This window comes from Cupressus sempervirens, chromosome 3 (assembly GCF_028749045.1).
Source record: "Cupressus sempervirens isolate cs-2001-9-10 chromosome 3, ASM2874904v1, whole genome shotgun sequence".
In the NCBI taxonomy this organism is placed as follows: Eukaryota; Viridiplantae; Streptophyta; class Pinopsida; order Cupressales; family Cupressaceae; genus Cupressus; species Cupressus sempervirens.
Genome location: NC_143120.1, coordinates 1,111,076,316 through 1,111,100,627, shown reverse-complemented (window position 1 = coordinate 1,111,100,627; position 24,312 = coordinate 1,111,076,316). Strand labels below are relative to the sequence as shown.

Here is a 24,312-nt window from a genome sequence, read left to right as displayed (position 1 = left end):
TTGTGAAACTAAAAGGAATGTCAAACTAAAAGGTGTGAATTTCAGGCAATGTTAATGCAAGAACCACCATTCTTTAGAATTTTTAATTAATAAAAAATAAAGGGAAACAATTGTATTCTAATTTAGTTTGATTGTTAAATTATTAAAAAAATTGGTGAACATGCAAAATTTCAATAAGCAATATTTTTTTTCCTACAATTATTATATAAATTTAAGAATATGAATGTGACCATCTTAAATTTGATTGTTATCCATGTCAAATTAACAATATTTAATTTGATAAGTAGGAGATGATTTCCACAGCTAGTCAAATTGTGATGTGAATATCAGGATTTAACTGTGTGATTTTGAGTCAAATTCGATGACCCATGTTTCATGAGTAGTGATTCAACATGAATCCATCTCTCATGAGAATAAATGGAACACTTAGCACTCATTGGATCTAGGTGATGACCCATATTTAATTTACCTTTTGTTGTTTATATTTCTTTCATGTCGTATTAAATATTCGTTAAAAATACAAGTAAACAACTTTCACCTTTTGCCACTATGTACCCCTTGGTCCTTCAGCGCAAGCGCAAGTGCAAGTGCTAGTTTATTTATTTATTGTATAAATAACATGACATCTAAATTGTTTAAAAAAAAAAAAGGTTGTAAAGCCCTCGTAGATCTAACCAATACATCAATAGCAAAATGAATGCCACTTAATACGCCAAATAAACACCGGCAGGCGAAGTTGACATTCGAACCAACAGGCGAAGAGAGAAATACCATCCTTCCTTTCGTACATTCTCAGTCAATGCTTCAATGCCTGCACAAATCCAAGCTAATCGCACTTTAGCTAAGGTGAGCTATTGCCCTACAGAAAACATCAGGCCTCCTATGCCAAGATTCATATAATGAGTATCGGCATTAAACAGAAGCATGCATTTTTCGCGTTGGTGTTTTCAGTCCTCATATTTGGTTTTGCCCATGGGGTAACACTGGAAGCATTTCCAAAGATATTGAACAATTCAGGAGATAATATCACCTTAGAATGGAAATACATATCCTCTCCTTCAGCCAAGGATTGGGTGGGCATTTATTCTCCTCCTGATTCCGCAGATGACAATTTCATAGGCTTCATTTTTCTTTCCTCATGCCCAAATTGGACAAAAGGCGCCTGTTCCATAAATCTCCCCCTTATCAATCTAAGATCTCCTTATGAATTCAGAATATTCCATTGGGACAATTCTGTCAATGCAGGACCTGTGCACGGGGACCGCAATCCCCTGCCCTCCTCTGCGCATTTCCTGGCCAAAAGCGAGTCCGTAACGTTTCAGAATCTGAATGATCCAGCTCAGATCCATCTGGCATTCACGTCCAATCAAGATGAGATGCGTGTCATGTTTGTGACAAAAGATAATCTCAAAAGCTATGTGAAACATGGGCTTGGAAAGGAAGGGTTAGATGAGGTGGCAGAAGCTGTGTCCATCACTTACAAGCAGTCGGACATGTGTGATGCGCCTGCTAATACTAGTCTGGGATGGAGGGAGCCGGGATACATTCACGATGTTGTTATGCGGAGATTGAAGCCTGGAAAGCGATATTTTTATCAGGTAAGATGCGAAAAGATTTTTAATTGTTTTCGGGTTATTTTTTTCCGAAGAGTTTCATCTTTTGGGGGTTGGAGGACACAGAGAAATACCATTTTGCTTCTTATGGTCAAATATGTTATATCATTCACATAATAGATGAGCTCAATATAGATGAGCTTAATGTTGGTTTAAACATCAACATTCCCCTTTTGCATTGGTGACATTCTTAACTGTCCCCTGTGTTCTATAAGTTTAGGGGTTGTATCGAGCATTGATATATCGATCTTTTGGTACAATGACAATTCTTGCTTGTAACAAGTGGTATTAGAGCTCGATCATAGGTTCAAATCTCCTTAGGTAACGATGAGGGGGAATTGATGTACTAACCACCAATGTTCCCCTTCAAGATTCGTGACTAGGCTCAATTGACTCTTGAGTTCTATAAATCTAGTGGTTGTATTAGTCATTGACATGTCGATCTTTTGGTGTATTGACATTTCTAGCTCGTAATAGTCAAGTGACAAGACAAGCTTTTATATTGAAACCTCTGTTCCATATTCCTAAGAATTATGCTAAAGTGTTGAAATTTAATGAAAGGTTGCTTCTAGCTTTTCAGGTGTGGAGATGTTAAATATTTCCATTTAATGAGGATTTATTAATTAATACGTCATTAAAATTGGATTTTGGCTAACCAAAAGCCATTTTTCAATATTAAATTACTAATTTCATTAAAGACTAAAGTTTTCAAGGTGATTTTAATCTATTAAAGCCAATTTTTTGCAATTTTTACCCAAATCGATTTTGCTAAGCAATTTTAGCATTTTAACACAAATAAAATTATTTCTCTAGAGCCTAAAATCGATTTTGCAATTTTATTTCACCATCACAAAAATTAATCTTTTTCACAAAAAATAATCAAGATTTTCCAAAAGACCAAATTTAACAAAATTTTCATTTTTTAAAATTAGCTAAATTTACACAATTATATCCAAATTTTCAAAAGAAAATGTCTAAGTACAAAATTTACAATTTTATCCTGTCAAGTGTTGCTCTTTAAAATTTGTTCAGCCTAAGGATGAAATTGGTTGCTCTGGAAAATCAAGTGGAACCGGGTGAAAATAAATCTAACCCTCTCCCCACTGGTCCTGAAGGCATCCAAGGTGTGAAATCTTCAAATTTGAAACCTCTGAACTGAAAAATTGCTAAGGCAATCGAAAAAAAGGGGGGGGGGGGGGGGTCCCCAAAATTTTGGGGCGATGGTGTGAAAACCTCACAACAATAGATAGATTGTAATATCCCCTTTCAGGTCTATCACAATTGATGTCTTTAAATGAATTGTAATATGAATAATAGTCATTTTGGTTGTCAATTTATGTTATTATTTGGATTTTGGCCCGGAAGATGTGTATGTTATCCAAGTTGCCTAGACACCATTTATGGGCTCCCTCATAGTTTACAGGTCCAAGTCCGTTTCACAATATTTACGAAATGCTAACCCCTGCTCTATTGGGATAAGATCCACTAGATTGGATTTATACAAGGCCCTTATTGGTAATATTGTATCCTTTCGATCACAAATTGAATAATGGTAAATTAGAAGTCACATTTCAATAATAAATAATATGTGAAGATCGTGTTGGCCCACTTTTGTTCTTCAGATCTTTTTCAAAAATGAATTCTATGTATCCCAGTAGAAACTAAAGTTTGTCCTTATACGCATTCGAGTGTAGGTCTAGTCTTGATAGGTAGATGATCTTCATCGGGTTTTCCCTAAATCCCTCCTCTGTTTTGGAAACCAGACGGGTTGTTGTCAAAATTCATGTAATACGTTGGGTAGGTTTAGTACCCAACCTGGTGAAAACTAGGATTTGCTCATTCCTAACGAATTGTGTTCGCAGGATTGTTTCTAATGCTCAGTAATTCCCGAAGATTTCATATCTCAGTAACACCTCCGAAGCAAGAGTCTATCACTATGACTTCAGCGATTATCAATGGTTGGGTCAAGTAATTTCAAGCTATACGGATGGCCGAGGAAACAAATTTTGGCAGAAAATCTCATATTGTCTTCCCCTCGGCGGGTTTTCAACCCATGAAGGTGATTTTCCACGGGAGCTCAATTGTGGATACATCAAGCGTAAAAATATTCAAAAGTCACAGATTCCCAAGTAAATTGACATTTAAATCTTAGATCAGACCCTCAAGCATAATCTAAACTCATTGGAATTGAAGTACAAAGCTTTGGCGGAAAATCTCATATTGCCTTCTCCTCAATGGGTTTTCAACCCGTGAATACAATTTTTCGCAAAACTGATATAAGCGAAATTCAAGATGGTAAGTAACCTCTGAGTGAACAATTATACCTTGTTTAAGCATTTGAACAATAAAAATCACGCTTTATCAAAGATTCAACCATATAGAAGCATCAGTGGAAAATTGAAAATTGCCTTCTCCTCGGCGTGTTTTCAACCCATGAAGGCAATTTCCCGCCTCATCAAGGAAATCAAGGCAATGGAGAAGATTTAGTTCAAATAAAGAACCTGATATATGATAGGATGATAATGAAACAAAATGGGATGTCACAAATGAAAGATGTGATTGGGATCTTACTCGGCGGATTTTCATCGACGGAGTACTCCATAAGCAATTTTCCAAAACTAAAGGGAAAACGGAAAAGTAAATAACGGGTTAATGTAATGTTACCATTGTAACCAATGGAACAATGAAAGGACTTTTAAATATCCATTGAACATTTGCATGTACTTTTAACGGATATTTCCTTAACTTATCACTTGTGTGGTGCGAATTATGAAGTTTAACGGATGAATTAGGGCTCATAAATAAAAGCACACAGGTGATTGAATAAGTTACTTTGTTTTCTTGATTTCTAATTTCTACCAGTGTGCATAGCTTTTAAAAGCCAGTGATTGTAGAAGTCTGTTTTCTTTTTCACCTTTCAATCCAAAGTCCTATTTGTAAGCTATGGCCACTAAGTTCGCGGGTTTTGATGGTTTGACTGGGATCAAGTCTCAACTGCAAAACTTCACAGACACATACCTCCGTTTCTTTGATATGGTAGACTTCCGAAAGAGGGTAAAGGCCGAATGCATCCATCCTATCACCGAGAAACTTCGGGCAATTGGCTTGGTTGAAGCCGTTGGTTTCCTGGTTGCAGTTCAAGCCCCAAAACTCATATATGAGTGCGTCCATCATTACAACCCAGAAATGAAGTAGATCGTTTTGCCCGATGATACCATCTTGATTTCCATCAATAGAGAGGCAGTGGTAAATTGCCTTTACGTGTCAGAACGGGAGGAATTTTCTGACTTAACGATCAACGGGGCTATTTCAGCATTTTCAGCAAAGAAGATGCTCTGAAGGAAGGAGATTATGCGGACTTGGTTTCAAAACCTGCGGAGTGACAAAAGCAAAGTCCCCAAGACCTTATTCGGGTCTAACCTCAAGCCATAAATAATTGATATTCTGGTTCTTCTAAACAGATTGAAAAGTGAAACCGAAGCCCTAAATTTTGTTGAACAATACTTCTTTTTGGTTCAAGTTATATGTTCGGATATGCAGTATATTGATTGGGTGAAAGAGGTAAGCGAAATTTTGTCCAACGCTCTCCAAACGGCCAAATTCTCTATTTCATTCCACATGTCCTTGTTCTTGATATATATGCTGGCTTCCTTGCAATTATGGCCTAGTCTCCCATATTTAGACAATTTCTCGGATGATGTTAAGTTGTACGAATTTTATCCTTGCCTTCAAATGCAGAATATGTAAGAGTAAATGGTGCGTTTACCATGAGAATTTGCAGGTAATTGCAAGGGTGCCCAGAATGGAGATTCTCCTTAGAAATGATGGCTACCATCGGCCAATTTGGTTGTTATTTCATTCAGTTTTCATCTTTCTCTTGCATCTTGCAGCTTTCAATGACTTTCCCCTGAAGCTACCAAGATATCCGAGTGACATGATTGTGCTGATTGAGATCATTCGCCAGGCTTTGCAAGTGAGCATCCTAAGCGGGAGTCTACAAAAAGAAAGGGTATGAGTTCCCCATGAAGGTTGGAGCATTCAGCTGTGACAGTTGATCTAATGCTACAAATATGATGAAGATTTTTGAGAAGAAGTACAAGCTGGATATGTACAAGGTCTTGAGACCTATGTTCGACGCCAATGGGTATGCTAAAGATGTCCTACAGATTGGAAGTGTAATAAAACATATCGACACAATTGAAAACTACTAGGCCAACTACAAAGATGAATTTGAAAGCCGTGATTGTGCTTTTGCAAGGTTGACAGTAGATCAGATTAAACTATACAAAGTGAACATCAATGTGGAGAGAATAGAAGATGATGGTCAAAATATGTCCAACACAACTTACCTGACCAAAATAAGAAATACTCCTATAAGCTCTGAACTGGCCGGAGAGGTCGTGAAAGACTTGGACATGATGATGGCAAAAATGTATAAGAGGACTGAGAAGTGGGTCAAGTGGACTACGACACGGAAGAAAAGAAGTAAAGGTGCATCCACCCAGTCCACCCCAGATGTAGCTGCAGCATCATCTTCCCCTGGTGGCACTTTTGGCACAACTCCATCACTCGCTCAAGGCCCAACTCAACCGACAGGTGGAGGTGATCAACCTCCTGACAAGAACATTCCTCTAGACAAAACTTGTCAGGATGGTTCAATCCTTCTGACCAAGGTTGAAGTAGAGGCTAAAAAGAAGAAAGCCGAGGAACCAAAGGACGCTCCAGTTCCAGTAGTTGAGCAGCCCCAGGCCAGTCCCATTCCATCTATAGGAGTGCCACTACTCTACCCAAGTAGTCCCTCCATTAAGGTAGTTGACCTCAGCGATGGGGAGAGCAGTGAAAGTGAAACCATTGAATCAGATGAAGCAGTAAAAAAGACATCTAAAGCGGTGAAGACTAGTGAGGCTTTAAAATTCATTTTCCCTATTCTAGGGAATCCTTTCTCTTCGTCTTCGAAGGTCTTGACTCTCGTTAAGAGAAAGATGTTTTGTGTGGAGACACTAGGACTGCATCCAAAGCAATCAGCACCGAGTCATGGCTCAAAAATACTTTGGACAGGAAGAGGAAGAGGATAGAAGACGGGGCTCCAAATAAGGAGACTCTATCTTTGGCCATCCGCTCCAGGTCAGCATTAAGTAAAGAAGCCAAAGACTTTTTCTATCCTCAGTCTAGATCCGGGCACGAGACACCTCACTATGGAGATCGCCAAGCCCACCAAAGAAGGTAGGATCGAGGATCTAACTGCAACCAACTTTGAATTACAGTCTCTGGGTCTAGGAGAGGCTAGGCATGACACCAAGGTGGGTTTATGGAAAGAAACTACCAAAGTGATAGAAGAAGAAATGGAAGAGCTCAAACTTGCTAAGGTCAAGTTGAAGGCGGAGATCCATGAGCTCAATTGCTTCATCAGGCAATTGGTTGCCCCGTTAGCAAGCATTTTGGGGATACCATCTACCAGTGACCCCACAACTACAAATATTCAAGCTATTATCTCTCAACTACAGGAGGACAAGCATTTTGGACAAATTGGCAGAAGTTGGAGTAAAAACCTCAAGTTTGAAGGACTTGCAGTTATAGAAGAACTAGGCAATGCAGTGCTGAGGCTCGAAACAAAAAAGGATAACATCCTAGCTAACCGAGCAACTCTATCTGCAAAAAGGCAAAATGGGAAGATTGCATCTCCCTTCTGCATATGACACTCCAAATGAAGGCCAAAGAAGTAGTCGAAGCCAAGATTTTACAAAAGGGAGACGAGCCTTTGTTTGAATGGCAACAAAGCTTGCAATTCAAAGTTGAGATGATCTCCTCAACAAAAGGACTGCAAAAGACAGAAAGCAAAGTTAAAGAGGAGCAAGACAGGGATTAGGAGTTGCTGCAAGGCCTACACACTGAATCCCAAACAAGTGGGCAGGGAAAAGGAGTAGGAGTCGCCATTATGCAAAAGGCTTTCTCTGACTACTTGGATAAGTTAACAGAGAGATCTTCTAGCCGTCAGGATAGAGTGTCGGATCTCCAATAGCTTAGTGGATGCATACATGTGGCAATAGAAGAAGTGCAAGAGTGGTTGAGCGCAATCAAAGACTTGGCCAAAGAACACTCCAAGTGGCTTATTAGATACACCAATGTCCACGTCAACAAACACGAGGAGCTAATTCCAATCATCGTTGCTGCCAAGGCCTATAAAGTGAGATTGGAAAAGGAGAAAAAGTGAAATGATATTGCTCCCGCTCTTTTTGTATTTTGGTATGATTTTGTAACTGACAATTGACTTCTTGCCATTTGTCATTTTTGAGGAGATGAATTGATCCAGTTACATTTTGTAACGGTTCATCTCATAATCCTCTATGTACTCAATTGAAAATTAATGAAAGGGTTGGCTAAATTTTGGTGTGAAATACTTTAGATTGCAGAGACAACTTGAATGTGTTTTGTATCAATTATTTACTGTTCCATTGCATGTCTTAGTTAGAAATGTCTCTTTAGGTTGAATTAAACTAATGAACAAACAAAGCTTTGTTCCCCAGTTTTAATACAACAAACTGAAGGTAATCATGGTATTTTAGAAGTAAAAGAGACTTTTTCCTGTGTTGTTTCTTAGGTTATATTCCTACACATTTAGAGTTAAAATCATTTTGTTAAGCATCCTATTCATGTAAATAGAATTCACTATTGCATCGCCAAGTTTGCGGGTTCATAAGATATGTGGAGTCACAGATTTGGTTCGTATTAAGGCCCAAATTTTAGCCTGAGTTAGTTTCAGTTTGGGCCTAACTTGGCTTTCCTCTCTTGTTCTCTAGTCAAGAACAAACCCTTAGGATCAGAAACAAACAAATTCATTGCAAATCATAAACTCAAGGGAGCTGTACCTATAAATTCAAAGGGAAATTAGTCACTTAGTTGTGGTTTCCCAACTGTTGTAATCATTCATTGTTCATAGGATATTGAGCATTTAAAGAGTTAATTGAAAAGGAACAATCTGTTTAGCAACAGATCGAGTCTTACTGTAACATGTAAGAAATATCCAATTGCAAAATATATTAGGGTGAATTCTATTGTAATAATTTTTTTTAATGGTATTGGAAAATAATTTTAAGTAATTAGTGAGGTCAATCAATATTGACTGTATAATGATTTATTATAAATTTAATGGTTACCTAATAATATGTATGATTATATTTGGAGGGCTTCCTTACACTTTATTTGACCAACGTCACTATTCTTTTGTAGTAGGTTAGTATTTGTACGGAGAACATATTAAAATCATTCCTTAAGATATGCTTGTAATTGGTGGTAGACCACGGGTTTAACCTATCACATTATGTGGTGATTTGGACATTTAGTACGCCCCTGCATTCCTTAGTACATGCATTTGGGGAAAATGATAATCTTTTTTAGAAACGGTTTTACATACTTTTTTCGGTCTACCTTATCGTTCCATGACTAACGTTGTGTTACATCCGATTCACATTAATTTCTCTCTTGGTATGTGGTGGGACCCTGGTGCCATGTCTTATTTCTTTTAATCAACATTCCCTCGCCATGTGTACAAGTGGTATTTGATGCCTCTCCTTCTATGTTTTCCTTTCATCGATTGGAGGTAATGATTTCGGTTCAGTTTTTATTTATTGTTCCTTTTTTACTTCTTTTCTATTCTTGCCTTCTTGTGCCATGGCGATGTGGTATATATACTGCATACATGAGATTGGGTCGTGTCCCTTGACATATCACTTGATATGGGACACGATAGCTATATCTCATTTATTAATTCGTTGAAATTATTTGAATAGTTAATTTATTTGTTTAGAAATTAGTTTATGCAACAATATTCAATTATTTTAATTGTTCAATATTTTAAATATCATTCATTTGTCTACTAATTGGGGCCTAATTAAGATATATATAGTTTTATCAATTAGTCATTTTAAATCTTAGAGGGGATATTACAATATTACATGGATGGTAATAAACTACGAGATAGGAATAAGCTAAGTGGAGGTGAATATAAAAAGTGGAAGATATGTAACGATTTAGAAATTGGGGACAGGGGAATGAATTTGCTGCGTGTCAACTTTTTTTGAAATGCGAGCTGTGAGTTATGTATAGTTCTTTTTTATCTTAAACATACATACTGTCATACAGAAGATGTTTTCTTCCCTAACATTTTTCTGTGTTTTTAAGAAAGTTACTGAATATTTTAATATTGGATTTGAGGCTGCTGCATTCCAAGTTTCAATGTAACACACTTTTTATGTATCTGTGAAGATGCAGATAGTAATCATAACATTCGTGATAGACATACCACATGCCCATGTTGCTGTGGTTTGGTATTTCCAAAGGGGTTGGTTATGTATGTGCAAATCCTTGTGTGCATAGAGCCCCCAATTTTTGTACACTTGTAGGTTGGCTCACCCACTTTCGACAGATAATTACCAATCCAAAGAAATAAAATGGAAAGATACCATTGTGTATGCATCATGCATCCTTGAGGAACCAATATAGCTGTGCTACCCCAGCAAAAGCTTCAATCCTTTGATGTTTTTGAAGGAAATGACATTGTTCTTGCGACAACTAATCTGCCAATTCTGTAATGTTTCTTTATATAAACAACATAGTTGTATTATTACAACAAAGCCATCAACTTGAAGATGCATCTTTGATGAAACACCATATATAAGCTGCTACATAAAAGTTGTTAATCATCTGATGTTTCTTTGCGGAAAAAACATATTTGTTTTGTTACTACAAAAGCTTCAATTATATGACATTTCTTTGAGGAAACAACATAGTTTTGCTGCCATAGTAAATCTTCAATTCTGTGAGGGACAAACATTATAGCATCTAGTGGTAATTTGGTGTGAGTCTAGCATATTCGTGTTAGCTTCTGCTAGTTGAAACTGAGATCTTTAACTACGTGTAGAATTATGTAACGAATTTTTCAGTAGGAAGGGCTTAGGGATTTTTCTTATCCTATGACTAGCATACTTAGCAGCAGATTAGAAATGTATTAAAAGAGAGCTGCTATTAGTATTAGAAAATGCTGGAAAATATTCTTTAGAAATACAGCTCTACTTTAAGTTGAGCACCTTGTGAATCATTATTCTTTACATGTAGTATAATACCTCTCCAGTCCTAACACAAATATTTTTAATTCTAATATTTCAACATTAACAATGTAATATCAAGTATGGTGTGTGTGATGTATGTGACGAGGTGATCCAGTAAATTAGGGATAAAGGAAATTTCTGTCAAAATTTAAACATTTTAAATGTTTTGTCTCAGCTATGCCAAAAAGCTAAGAAGCATTGGTCCTTGATTCACTAATGATGTCAAGAACATTCTCGAGTAGTCCAGTCCAGCTGCTCTCTACTTGCTTGAAACATGTTGGAACAAAACAGGATGAGGCCAGGTACATAATACGGGGCAACTTGTGGCGAAATAGAAACCCCTCAGACCAGGAAGCTAAGCTGTAGGATTAAAATAACTATGCTACACGATGAAGTCCTTCAGTATGTTATTTCTTGAAATATCCAGTGAGATGGAAATAAGATAACTAGTGACACATATAAATCACTACACTGAGTTTGCCTTAAGTTATATCATGCACTTGTAGACTCCTTTAAACTTCACAAGTTTATCTAGGAATTAGTATATGATTAGTGAGATAACAATTCAAATCAGAAATTTTCTGTGTCCCTATTTTGCTCTCCTGCTCTGGTTTGAATTTCAGATCCTGCAACTGATGGTGGATGATGGAGGTGGGGGCCATGTCTCAAGTGTGGCCCGGTTTTGGTGGGGGGACGTGTCCCCGGGTTACACTGTTTTTGGTTGGTTTTTTCGCTTCAAAAATTGTTTCTGCTCTCTGTAATATGTGAATTTTGTGTGGGATGTTCATTCAGGCTTTATACTTTGTACTTTTCAATTCATAGTATATTGCAGTCAGTTTTGGGGCATTTTGCTCATCTACAATAGTTTAGAGTGTTCCGCACTGATCTCAGTATGTATCTCTTTTTCTAGGTAAGGATAGTTCAGTTATCCAACATCAAGTTTTTGATGATTTTTTTTTAACAGTTTTACCAGTTCTGGGAGGGTCAATGGAAGAGTTTGTGACAGGGTCTACTCTCACACCAGCAAATCCTTTTGATGAAGGAGACCATCTTTTATGTTTTTTCTTAGCTACTCTTGGTCATTGACATTTTGTAGATCTAGGGAGGGTCTTAGTAGTGGCAAAACATTATGTATTTGTGACTATGAGACATGTATTGTCTTCTATAGTGTAGTTGTTAGAATGACCATTAAGGGAGGGTATTGGAATATTTTAATAATTTTTATTATCTCGCTATATCTAGCTAGCTCTAGTTAATGGTCATTCAGGCTTTGTTTTTAGTTTTCTCATTCAGTTCAATTCATAGACGTTGTCTTTATTAAGATAACCTTGCTTTTTGTTCACGCTATAATTAGCATCCGTGAACTCTATTTAAGACTTTCATTATTAATGCAATAATCATTCCATTTTTTTTCCATTCATCTAGTTTTTTAACAATTAACAATAGGTCTAAAAAGACCTTGATGCTTACACCTATAGCAACAATAGATCGAGTCTCTCGATCATTCATACTACACTGATATGAGTTGAAGGTCACGTCTAGTCGATGGGAATGGCTTAGAATTTGATTGAGTGAGAGAAGGTTGAGTTCGATTTTTGGAACATAGTACACATCAAGGAAAATCAATTTTCCTCCTCCACATTGGATTTGTATATTGCCTTTTTCGATAACGATTTACTTCTCCCTCCAAAAATGATTGAATTGGAGAATGGATGAAAATTTGTGAACCAATCCCAACAATGAGTGAAGTGGCGAGTCATCTGAATCAACGAAAGACTAAGGTGGTTGCTAACGGCTGAAATTGCAAATATAGAATAGGGAGGGTCTTGCACCTTCGAAATTGTAAAATGAACTTGATTCTATCTCGGATTGCAGATAAACAAGAAAAGATAAATCCACACAATGAATTCCTACAATGCCAAACATGGCCTTATAAAGAGCTCTAGGAAGTTCCCTGAAGGACTAAAAACAAGCCGACATACTTTATTTATTGTTTTTATTACTTGGCCCCCCTTTATATGTTAATTGATTAAATAGATCCTTACAATATTATTTAAATTTGGGAACCACGTAATTAATTCGTTCAATTCATTAATTTGGGGACATTACAAATCCTTGCCGCCTAGAGATTAGAATGGATGGAAATTTGTGAACCTATCTTGACAATGAAAAGTGGCGGGTGGCACCCTGAATCAAGGGAAGAACCAAAATCGTAAATACAAAATAGGGAGTGTCTTGCACCTCTGAAACTGTAACAAGAACTCAATTCCATCTGGAATTGGAAATACACAAGAAAAGATAACTCCACACAATAAATTCCTACAATGCCAACCATGGCCTTATAAAGAGCTCCAAGAAGCTCCTTGACGGGCTACAAATAGGTCAACATACTTTATTTATTATATTATTTTCTTGGGCCCCTTTATATATTAATTGATTAAGTAGATCCTTACAACATTATTTAAATTTGGTAAGCACCTAATTAATTGTTTCACTCCATTAAATTTGGGGACAGTACAAATCCTTTCCGCCCAAAGATTGCTTACCCTCAAGCAATCTGTCATCAAGCCATTGGCCCACTATGAAGTGCTAGGATCCCAACCAAAGCATGTATTTCGGTAGCAATATAGCTCTAGGATCCCAAAACAAGCGCACATGCCAGTAGCAATATTTGATGAAATGTCCACACTGCATTAAGATCACATACACCACACACCTAAAGTAGGCAAAAAGAGTAAATTTCCATCAAGCTTCTGGTTCTCCTCTATGATATAAGCATTTCCATGCTTGGAGTCATCAGGATCTCACCGAAACCAATCATGAAAAGCATCGATACCTGAACCAAAGCTATCATGCTTATATGCCTATCAATTGTTCTCCAAAAATAATGTTTTGGAATCTCAAAGCTCATGCGTGACTTGTTCTTCTCATATAGATTCCACTCTCCCTGAAAAACAATGAGCATGTCTGCCACATGCTTTACAAAAGAAAGAACTCCATACTCAACCAATTGCAGACACTTCTCATGAAAATGATCATTTGTAGAGTATGTGTCTCCATGCAGTTGATCAATCAATGTTGACTTGGCAAGCTCCATGCAAGCGCCCTCGTCAGCCTTGGGTTTTATATAGGCTTATGTTTTATCCACTTGTAGGTGCAGCAACAGGATTTTGCAGATCCTCATGTAATTGAAGCAACCTTTTGATCATGTCTTCATCCTTCGCATATAGTGCATTGCTCTTATTTTTGTCACCAACATCCTCATAGCTGTGCAAATGAAACTTTAGTTTTTATTTACAATGCTTGGATATGTGATTGACCAATCTACATACTACGATAGAAGTAATGAATTCTAGATTATGATCAACCCATAGCATATATATGATAGGTGAGGATATTACCTCCATCTCTTCAAAATACAAAATTGTAATTATCTTTATGACAATAAAAGCTTTATTATCATGGTATTCCTTGATTGTGACCAAGAAGTGATGAAACATATCATGCGGATAAAAACTTGTAATCCCAAACCCAAAAGGAGGTTGCTCACTTTCATTGTTTAATAAATCTCTAGTATTGTAAATCTCCTTGCGAAAGGATCACCATTGTTTTTATCAAGGCCCTAAAATCTATCAATTTTCAAATAGAACCTTATGATATTATTTAAATTTGGGAACCACCTAATTAATTATTTCACTCCATTAATTTGCAGACTTGCTGATTGTAAGCACCCTTTGCATGGTCAAATGGTATAAATCATAATCTTAATTATTGATATGCATCTATGGATGGTTTTAATGGAATGCTGATATTTGAACATCTTACATCTACCTTAGGAGATCATACTAGCTTTGTTAATACGGCTAAAGTAGTTCTAGTAGGGTCACAAAGGCATTCATTATCTTTTGCATTCTAAGACTAGAATATCTTCCTAAACCCTTTCCCTTTAGTTTGTTATTGGAAGTACTTGTAGTTGTGTAAAATCCCCAGTTGGATATAACTTCAACTAACACTAATTATTTCTTAATTGAACAGTTGTTTGACATTTCATCAAACATTTGGTAAGCAAGCTTGAGGTGATTGCAGTGCTGATTAAATGAACCAGATATTTTGTATTAGGGGTGGACTTTGACTCTTTAAGAAAACTAAAGATATTTTGTATTAGGGGTGGACTTTGACTCTTTAAGAAAACCAAGTATAAATATAATTCATGGGAATACTAGTGTTGAAAATTTGTCAACAATCAATTCCAATGTATTCAATTCAGAAACGATCATCTATATTGTCCAACCGCATTACACACTAGCAACTTTATTCATAAAATACTAACAGACTTTTACAAAGTCTTGATTTAAAATGTGAAACCTGTATTTCTCAGCTTGGGCCAACTTGCAGCAGAGACCCGACTTGTTAATCCTCAGGCTGTAGCTAAACACTCCCTACACCAAGCTACACAACCTCTATGTTGATATCTTTAGGGCACCTACCTTGCAACCACGACTCCTAGCATGCACACATAGCTCAGATATACAAAGCGCAGGTTCAGAAATGATGAGTTTCCTTGCTCCAAATTGCTTGCCTGTTGGTCACACCTCTTGGGAATCGCCAACAAACCCTCTTACACCCAATGTTGGACTCTAATTTGTATTGCAGATTGCCCAACTAAAACTTCAGGCCCTCAAAACATGAATTACACCCTAACAATTTTTGCAACTCCAGCAAATGAGATCACAGGTCTCTTGAAGATCAAACACAACCCTTAATTCCAGATCGTAGAATTCGCAGGTCGTAGGGCATGAAATGATGTTGTGGGACTGTAGCGTAAATCCCAGGACTTGATGTAATCACGTGCAAGCCTGTAAATGGTTAGAGACATAAAGAAATAGATGCAGGCCTGTTACCAGTGATCACAGTTCACTATAAATGAAAAAATGCTGCCTCAGAATGAACGACTATAATGTTCCTAATCCCACAGGAGAGGTTACTGAGTTCATACAAAGCTCAAATATGCCGTACGGTGGAGGCGAGGATGTTGGATGTACGAATTGGAGGAGGGTTAGGTGTATGGACTGGAGGAGAAGTAGGCATACAGATTGGAGGAGAGGCTGGCATATGAACTGGAGAGGATAGGCATACAGACAGGAGAAGAGGTTGGTGTATGAATTAGAGGAGAGGTTGGCATATGGATTGAGGGGATGGACGTACAGACTGGAGAAGAGGTTGGCGTACGGATTGGAGGGGATGGACGTACATACTGGAGAAGAGGTTGGTGTACGTAATGGAGGAGAGTTTGGTGTACTTACTAGAGTGGATAGGCATATGGGTTGGAGGAGAAGTTGGCATACAGATTGAAGGAGAGGCTGGCATACAGACTGGAGGAGAAGTTGGTGTACTAACTAGATCAGAGGTTGGCAAATGGAGTGGAGAGGATAGGCATACGGACTGGAAGTTGCTTGGTTCCCATTAGGAAGTTGCTAGGCGTATGATACCTGAAGTGGAGGTGGTTCATGCGAGTTGTTTGCGTCGTAGGGAGTAGATCAATATGGAGTTTGATATCCTTCATTAACGAACCAAAGAAGACATCTAATTGCCAACACACAGACATACACCATATAGCAGAAATATTAAGATAATATCTTATACTTTCTATAATAGTCAACTACTTGTCTGCAGTCCGTCTTTCAGTCTAGATAGGAATGTTTCCTATCCCGTCTCTTTTTTCTTCAGTGCAGATAGGAATGTTTCCTATCCTGTCTCTAGTTTTGTTTCTAATTCCGTCTTCAGTCTACGTTGTTTCTTTTAGAAACAACGTCCTTGTAATTCTTTATAAGGAACACATTTGTTCCTCTGTTAATAAATGGATCATCCGGAAATCCGTTAATCTGCCAACTCTTCTTGAATCTTGTAACATGTTATCAGAGCAAAATCGTAAAATCTTGTAACGAAAGCCATTTTTATCTGCTCACGACTGATTCTTGGTGGGTTTTTCGAGAGCTCAACTGGGTTGTCCGTTTGTTCTAGGTGCCTCGATTTTCGAGCCAGCGGATCCAAAAAATGACAGAAGATTCCTTCTGGGTTTTTCGAGCTCTCTTCTGGGTCATTCTCTGATTCTTCTGAGTCTTTTGGATTTTTGCCTCGAAGAACGTGCCTTCACAGATTTTCACAATTTTTCATTGAAAAACGTGCCATGGCATCTTTGACAAATATTCTGCTCGAACATAATTCCAAATTCAATGGTCGCAATTATGGAACCTGGAAGCAGCGCACCATCGCAATCTTCGAATATCGAAACATCAATCAACTTGTTCTGGGTGTTACGCAGCGTCTGACTTCTCCGGGTCCTGATCAAGGCGAAGCTGCATTTTTTGCCTTCTAAATTTGTTTCTGTTTTTCTGGGTTTGTTGATTTTCTCCTCAAAAATCATTTCAAGTTGTCTGTAATACGCAAGGTTGCGTGAGATTCTGGGTTTGTTGATTTTCTCCTCAAAAATCATTTCAAGTTGTCTGTAATACGCAAGGTTGCGTGAGATTCTGGGTTTGTTGATTTTCTCCTCAAAAATCATTTCAAGTTGTCTGTAATACGCAAGGTTGTGTGAGATTCTGGGTTTTACCGTTTTTTCCACAAAAACGAAGTTTTGTAAATGCAACTTATTTTGAGTCATAGCACTCTTCTGGCAAAGCTTCTTGGTTTCAGCATTTTGTAGATCCAAGGAGGGTCTCAATTATCATAGAATGTTCCGACATCTGTACGTTGACCATTAAGGGAGGGTATTAAGATAATATCTTATACTTTCTATAATAGTCAACTACTTGTCTGCAGTCCGTCTTTCAGTCTAGATAGGAATGTTTCCTATCCCGTCTCTTTTTTCTTCAGTGCAGATAGGAATGTTTCCTATCCTGTCTCTAGTTTTGTTTCTAATTACGTCTTCAGTCTACGTTGTTTCTTTTAGAAACAACGTCCTTGTAATTCTTTATAAGGAACACATTTGTTCCTCTGTTAATAAATGGATCATCCGGAAATCCGTTAATCTGCCAACTCTTCTTGAATCTTGTAACAAGAAACACGAGCGAGTCACAATTTATCATAGAGAGAATATAGTTGCAAACAATGATGGTACTCAGATTTGCCAGATCCAAGTAAAAAAGTAATACATATCACGGAATAGGGTGAGGGAATCCCATCGAAACTATGCCACTTTCGAAATGGCAAACAATACAGAACTCCAAATGGAATTCGTAGTACAAAGAAATAATCGAAATCACATACTAATAACTTCCTACATCTCACACATAAATACCCCTTCGGAGAAAACTCCCCAGGGTCTACATAAGAATGTCAGCATGGAAAATAGTACAAATAATTAATAAAATTGGGCCCTTTTATTAAATAATTAAAGGTCTTCTATTAAAATTGGGGACATTACAAATCCTCACTGCCTAAAGATTGCTTGTCCTCAAGTAATCTGGTAACTCCAGGATCCCAAACCATGTGGGAATACAGATGGCTATATCTACTAGAAACTCCATGCTTCTTCAGGATCAAATGAGTATAATTGAATTCAATTCAGGTGAGTAGACCACCACCAGGCCTCTCCTACACCACTCTGACATAAACAATGCTATGTCCAAAACCACCAGGATCCCATTGAAGCCAATCATAAAACACATCGGGGCTCCAATTCAAAACCTTCATGGATTATGCATACCGATCTCCTCAATCAAGTGAATCTTGCCACTTCTATGAGGATGGTCTTGCATCAACACGGATCCAAGCGCATTGCACTCTGTTGTGAGGTTTTCACACCATCGCCCCAAAATTTTTGGGGACCCCCCTTTTTTTTGATCACCTTGGCACCTTCAGGACAAATGCGGGGAGACTTGGCTTATTTTCACCCGGCTTCGCTTGATTTTCCAGAGCCACCAATTTCATCCTTAGGCTGGACAAAATTTTAAAGAGCAATATTTGGCAGGATAAAATTGTAAATTTGTATTTAGACGTTTTCTTTTGAAAATTCAGATATAATTGTGTAAATTTGAATAATCTTTCAAAAGAAGAATTTTTTTTATTAGACTTAAGTTTTGGGAAATCTCAAATTTTTCTTTGGTGAAAATTTTAATTGTGGAAATGGGGCTAAATTGCAAAAATCGATTTTTGGTTCTAGATGCAATTTTATTTTATTTTTGTCAATTTTTTTTTAATGGCATAGCAAAATCGATTTGGATGAAAATTGCAAAAAATTGGTTTTAATAGATTAAAGTTGCCTTGAAAACCTTTTGCCTTTAATGAAATTGGTAATTTAATATTGAAAAATGGCTTTTGGTTAGCCAAAATCCAAATGTAATGACATATTAATTACTAAATCCTCATTAAATGGAAATATTTAACATCTCCCAGGCACCATTTAATTTCTTTTGCAATTTGGAGCTAAATGGCAATTTAAAATGCAATTTTCCTTTTGGCAAAATTAAAATTTTGAGCTAAGTATTTAATTGTGGGCCTTAACTTTGTTTTAATTTTATTTTTTCTCTCCTCCAGGACCAAGTCGGCTAGCTTGGAGAGTGGGAAGTTGGGTATAAGAGGAGGCCTCTCTCCCATTCTTTCCTCACATTTCATTTCTTCCTCTCCATGCTTAGGTGAATTTTGTTAGGAGCAGATTTTTGGTGATTGGCAATTTTGTTTCAAGGCAGCTTTTTCAGACCTAGGCGATTCCTCTTGGTGGCAGATTTTTTGTATTTTGGTGATCTTTTCTCCTTCTTCTAGGGCTACGATTTTTTGTCCTAGGTGATTTTGAGGGCCAATTGGTGACTTTCTATGCTTGGGCAGATGTGTTTGAGGGAAAACTTTCCATCCGTGGCGATTTTTGAAGAGCAGACCTGATTTTGTGCCATAGGAGATACATAGTGATGGTCTGATTTTTTCTCCATTTGAGACTGCACTTTTCTTAGGCGATTTTTGTTGGAGAGAGGATGCATGAGAAAGTTTGATTTTTGCTTTGTGGACAAGTAGTAGATTGCTTTAGATGTTAAATTTCTGATTTGCTAAGGGTTTGAAGTTCTTAAGGTCTAGACCTAATTCCGAAAAGTCTCTGTAAGATTATTGCTTAAGGTGAATTTTCATCATCTAGAGTTGCAAGGGGTCCTTAAGCTGACATCCTTCTTTCGTTCTAGTCTAAGGATTGCTTCCCTTGGATTCTACTTGCCTTCTGGTCCACCATTCTACCATCCCGTAATAGGGCGACGAGTATGGAGGATGTTAGTGCAAGTAAGAATCCCAAGCGGACAAACACTAAGAAAGAGAAAGAGGATATGATGCCCAAAATTCCCTTCTTCTTGAAAATGAAGAGAATAACCGACACCAATATTGGTACAGTGGACATAATATGGATGAAGGAAAGACTGAGGGAAGGACAATCCCCCTTGGCAAAGAGGATATACAAAAGTGGAATCGTACATGCGGCAGCTTTTCCTCCTACATTGCCATGTTCGGAGTTGATCATGGAATGTGCATCCAGATTTGATCTGAATAGTAAATCCATTATTTTTGGTGAAGGGAAGAGGGTGTTGGCCAACATTGGCGAACAAGTAATCGAAGAAACATTCAACATTCCCCAGTACAAGGGCATGACAGTTGTGATGATGGATCAGGCAACCAAATCATTTCAAGATAACCAAGAGGCCTATTGCATGCATCTAAAGCGAAATTGGATTCATGAAGGAAAGAAAGGTGTTAGTAGATCATTGAGGTTCGCAATGGCAGATTTTAAACTAGAATATGGTGATCTCGTTGTTCTGCTCAGCTGGATCATGGGCTTAGCTCAAGGGATGCAATTTGAAAACTGGATGTACTTCTTCATTGATGAGATTGAGAAGGGGAAAAGGAGGTTTGATTGGGCCAAGATCATAAGCGAGAACTTAGAATTGCAACTCAGAACCGTACAAAACCAAAGACAATTCTACATGGGCTCCTATCTATTCTACCTAATTGCTAGATTGTACAGGAGTTCGGGACTCGAGGCCTTAGGAGAAGTTGGTAGCGGACCGGGAGAATATTTGGTACATGAATGCTATCTGCAGCTCCATTTGCACAACAACAAGGATTACAAGATATTTTGTGATGCCTTCGCTATGAAGATAGTAAGGGTACTACAAGGGACACCTGCTAAGAGACTTTCACCAGAAGTAGAAGCAAAAATTAAGAAGCATGGGAGTTGGTTCATCCAATTTCCGTAGTTTACATACATTAGAGTGGCAGGAAGTATAGTTTGTCCTAAGAGGCTTCCAAGATACCCACCCGACAAGGTAGTTTTAATGGAATTGGCTAGGCAACTTGAGCACTATGATAGAATAATGAGAAATGAAGGTAAAACAGGCGTTACATTCTCAATCATAATTGGCAATAATAGTTGCCCAAATCAGGCCTCCTTTGAAGCTGCAGAGAAGGAATTGGAATGGTATCATCTAGGATGGTACAGAGCAAGGCAAGGATTCGATCCTAATGGTCTTATCAAGATATCTCATGGAAGTGAATTCAAGCATGTTCCCACCATAGAAGACTTTTGGGCCAACACCAAAGATGACTTTCATGTGAGAAAGCTAGCTTTCTCAAGGTTGATAGTGAAAATGATGAGGGCTATCAGATGGAGAGGCCTTGATATTCCAGATCAACTGGAGGATGATGGAAATGTGCTGAGAGAAGATTATGCTACAGTAGAAGGAACAGAGTTGAATCCAGTGAATTGGAATGACCATCAGGATCCTTCCTTGGAGGCAGTCACAAGGATAATGGAATTGCATACCGAGTCATGGTATAATGGACTAAGGAAGTTACAAAGACAAATGATTCCCCTTACCTATGAGATGATGAAGCCAAAAGAGAGACAAACAAAATCAGTTGGGCAGAAGATTGAAGGAAGTAATCGGCAACAGGAAATGGTTAGAAGCGGCAAGAAGAAAACTTTGGAGGTAGAAATAGGCAAAGAACATCTTGAGCCTCTAGCCAAGAGACAGCATGCATCGCCATCAAGGGAGAGTATAATTGAGGCTAGAAGCCAAGAGGTCAATTCAAGTGATAAAGGGGCCATGGTGGAGGTAAGCTCTGATTCAGAATCAAGTGGCTATAGTAAGAGTACTGAGTACTCCCCTCTCTCGGAGAACCAACAAGGAAATGATGTGGCAGAAACTAGTAGAGAAGAAGATGGGCCAATCGACATCGAGACAACAAGTCAGGCACCCGAGGCCGTTGGTGATGCTATGTTAGTCGAACCAAATCCAGATTTGGGGAGATGTACTGCACCACTGTGGTTAAGGAAAATGCTTATGCCGAGAGGCGAGGTGGTAACGACCCATACAGTTGAGGGCGTCCAAGGGTTAATGGAAAGAGGTGATAGCGAGAATAAAAAACAAATGGCGAAAATGGTGGCAAGGGTAATTAGGAGCGACAGTGATGGTCACTGAAGGGTTCGGATTGCTATTCCCACAGTCAACAAGGCAGTGGATGAAATTGCAGCCCAAGAATACAAGATAGTAGAACACAACTTGGGAAGGAATACAGATGATATGGAGTGTGAGGAGATCCAGGAAGGTATAGCATCAATCAAAGAAAGGTTGAGGAAGGCAAATGAAAAAATAGTAAAGTTGGAGGCCGAGAACAAATATTGGAGATATTGCTAGCCCATCCAACAGTTGCACCAGGTAGCCCTTCCTCAAGACAGTGGGAGCAATTCAGAAGAGATATCAACTCAACTACACGAAGTCAGGGGTTGGATCCGTGATACAACTCAAGAGGGGCGAAATTTCTTACCTTCCTTCATCTCGACATTCCAGTCATTAGTGGCTATTAGAGACAGGTTCAGATTATTTGAAGAGGAGTGGAAAGATTTCCTTCCCATCAAAGATTTGGCTATTCCTAGGCTATAGGTGTTCATTGGGCTGCCAGAGGCATATTTGCAAAGGGCTAGGTCGGTTGATGAGAGAGGATTGAGTATAGTTGAATCTTGGTTTGTTGCATTGACTACTAGATTTAGAACACTTGAAGAAATACATAATGAGATTGCACGACACAGTCCAAGCGTCGACACTTCCATTTCAACCATGATGAGCAACGTTGGGGTGGCGCTTGATTTTGAGGATATCAGAGAAGAGGATGTCAGCGAGACAGATTTTGGATTGAGGTTGGATGAGTTGGGAAAGGTTGCTATCAAGAAAAAGCGTTTGGGAATCCTTTCCTCTCTCAGTGCTTTTATTGGATTTGCGAAGGAGTATGAGAAGGACCATGAAAGGATACTACAAGCAGCAAGTAGCGTGGCGAAGTCAGCAGAACTCAAGGCAAAGCACACACCTTGTCTTCCTATGGAAGAGGTTGATGAAAGGCTAGCTAAGTTCATTGCCTTAGCTAAGAAAATGAAAGAAAAGGGAACAGTTATATTAGAAGATCATTTGATGTAAGCCCAAGTGGCAATATCTCTTTCTTCTAGAATAGGACAAGTGTCTATTTTTGATTGGCCACCATTTTGGTGCCTTCTCATTGGTTGCCACTTTTTGCACTTTTTTCATTGGTCCATTGATGAGGTGGCAGCTTCTCATTGGCCGATGGGGTGGCAAGCCTAATTAGGGTTTTTAGGATCCAATCTGGATCGTTGATCTTGTTTTGATCTCCACCGTCCATTGTATTTTTGGCCCCTATATAAGGCCATTTGCTCTCATTTGTAAAGTGTTGGAAAAATTGTTGTGAAGATAATACCAAAATTGCTTTTCTTCATTGTTGCGATTTGCATGTTAATTAAGAACATTTGGTATTATTGCATGTTTTCTACTTCCACATAGTTAGATTTCTTTTCAAGTTGTTGAAACAAATTTCATTTCAAGTTGTTTAAGCAAAAGTAAAGTAGATGGATAGTTGTATGGTAGCATTGGTAAATGTTTGATAGGGATCAATACTAGGCCACTAGCATCCTAGCGGCTGGTTGGGAAGCTTTGTGTGGTAAACTAGTTTATTATTCCTTTGAATCATTGCACCCGTGGAAGTGAGGCCACTGGTCAGCTCTCATTAGGTTTGATCCCCGTCCATTTGCTAACCTTCCATTCGTAGGAGTAGGAGTAGAATAGTGAGTAGTTGGATAGTCGAAGCTTAGAGAAGCAAGTTAGAGGAGTAAGTTAAGTATCATAGCACATCCATTCACCTTCCACAACCATCGCTTTTCCATCAACATCATCACTGACAGACACATCCTTCATCACCACTACCATCAACATTATTTGCTACCCGCACATTTCACAAACCCATCACCATCACCATCATTCCACCAAAGCCCAAGTCATCCTCGAATGAATAGCGTAAGGCCGCCTACGTGATTACCAGCAAATCACATCAATAAAACTGAGCAAGTATTCACAAGAGTAAGGAACATTGGAGTTATTCTCATAGCCCATGAGCAATAACTTTTCAAGAGAGGAATTGTATGTTTGATACTCCGTATCAAATGTCCAATTACTAATATGTTATGTAAGTGATACAAAACTTGCATCAACACACTCCACTATCACTATATCCATATTTGTCGACACTACCATCATACTGGTGAAGAGTGACTCTAGCTT

The 24,312-nt window shown here is 38.2% G+C and overlaps 1 protein-coding gene across 1 annotated transcript in view; it reads left to right on the top strand.

Annotated features, from left to right (window-relative positions):
• The first annotated feature begins 685 nt into the window (after nucleotides 1–685).
• LOC149570680 (putative inactive purple acid phosphatase 2) overlaps nucleotides 686–24,312 on the top strand; it is a 47,764-nt gene continuing 24,137 nt past the window's right edge. Inside the window, exon 1 of the mRNA XM_089823218.1 lies at nucleotides 686–1,598. Coding sequence (XP_089679344.1) covers nucleotides 900–1,598 — 699 coding nt within the window. The 5' untranslated portion in view covers nucleotides 686–899. The remainder of the gene's footprint in view (nucleotides 1,599–24,312) is intronic.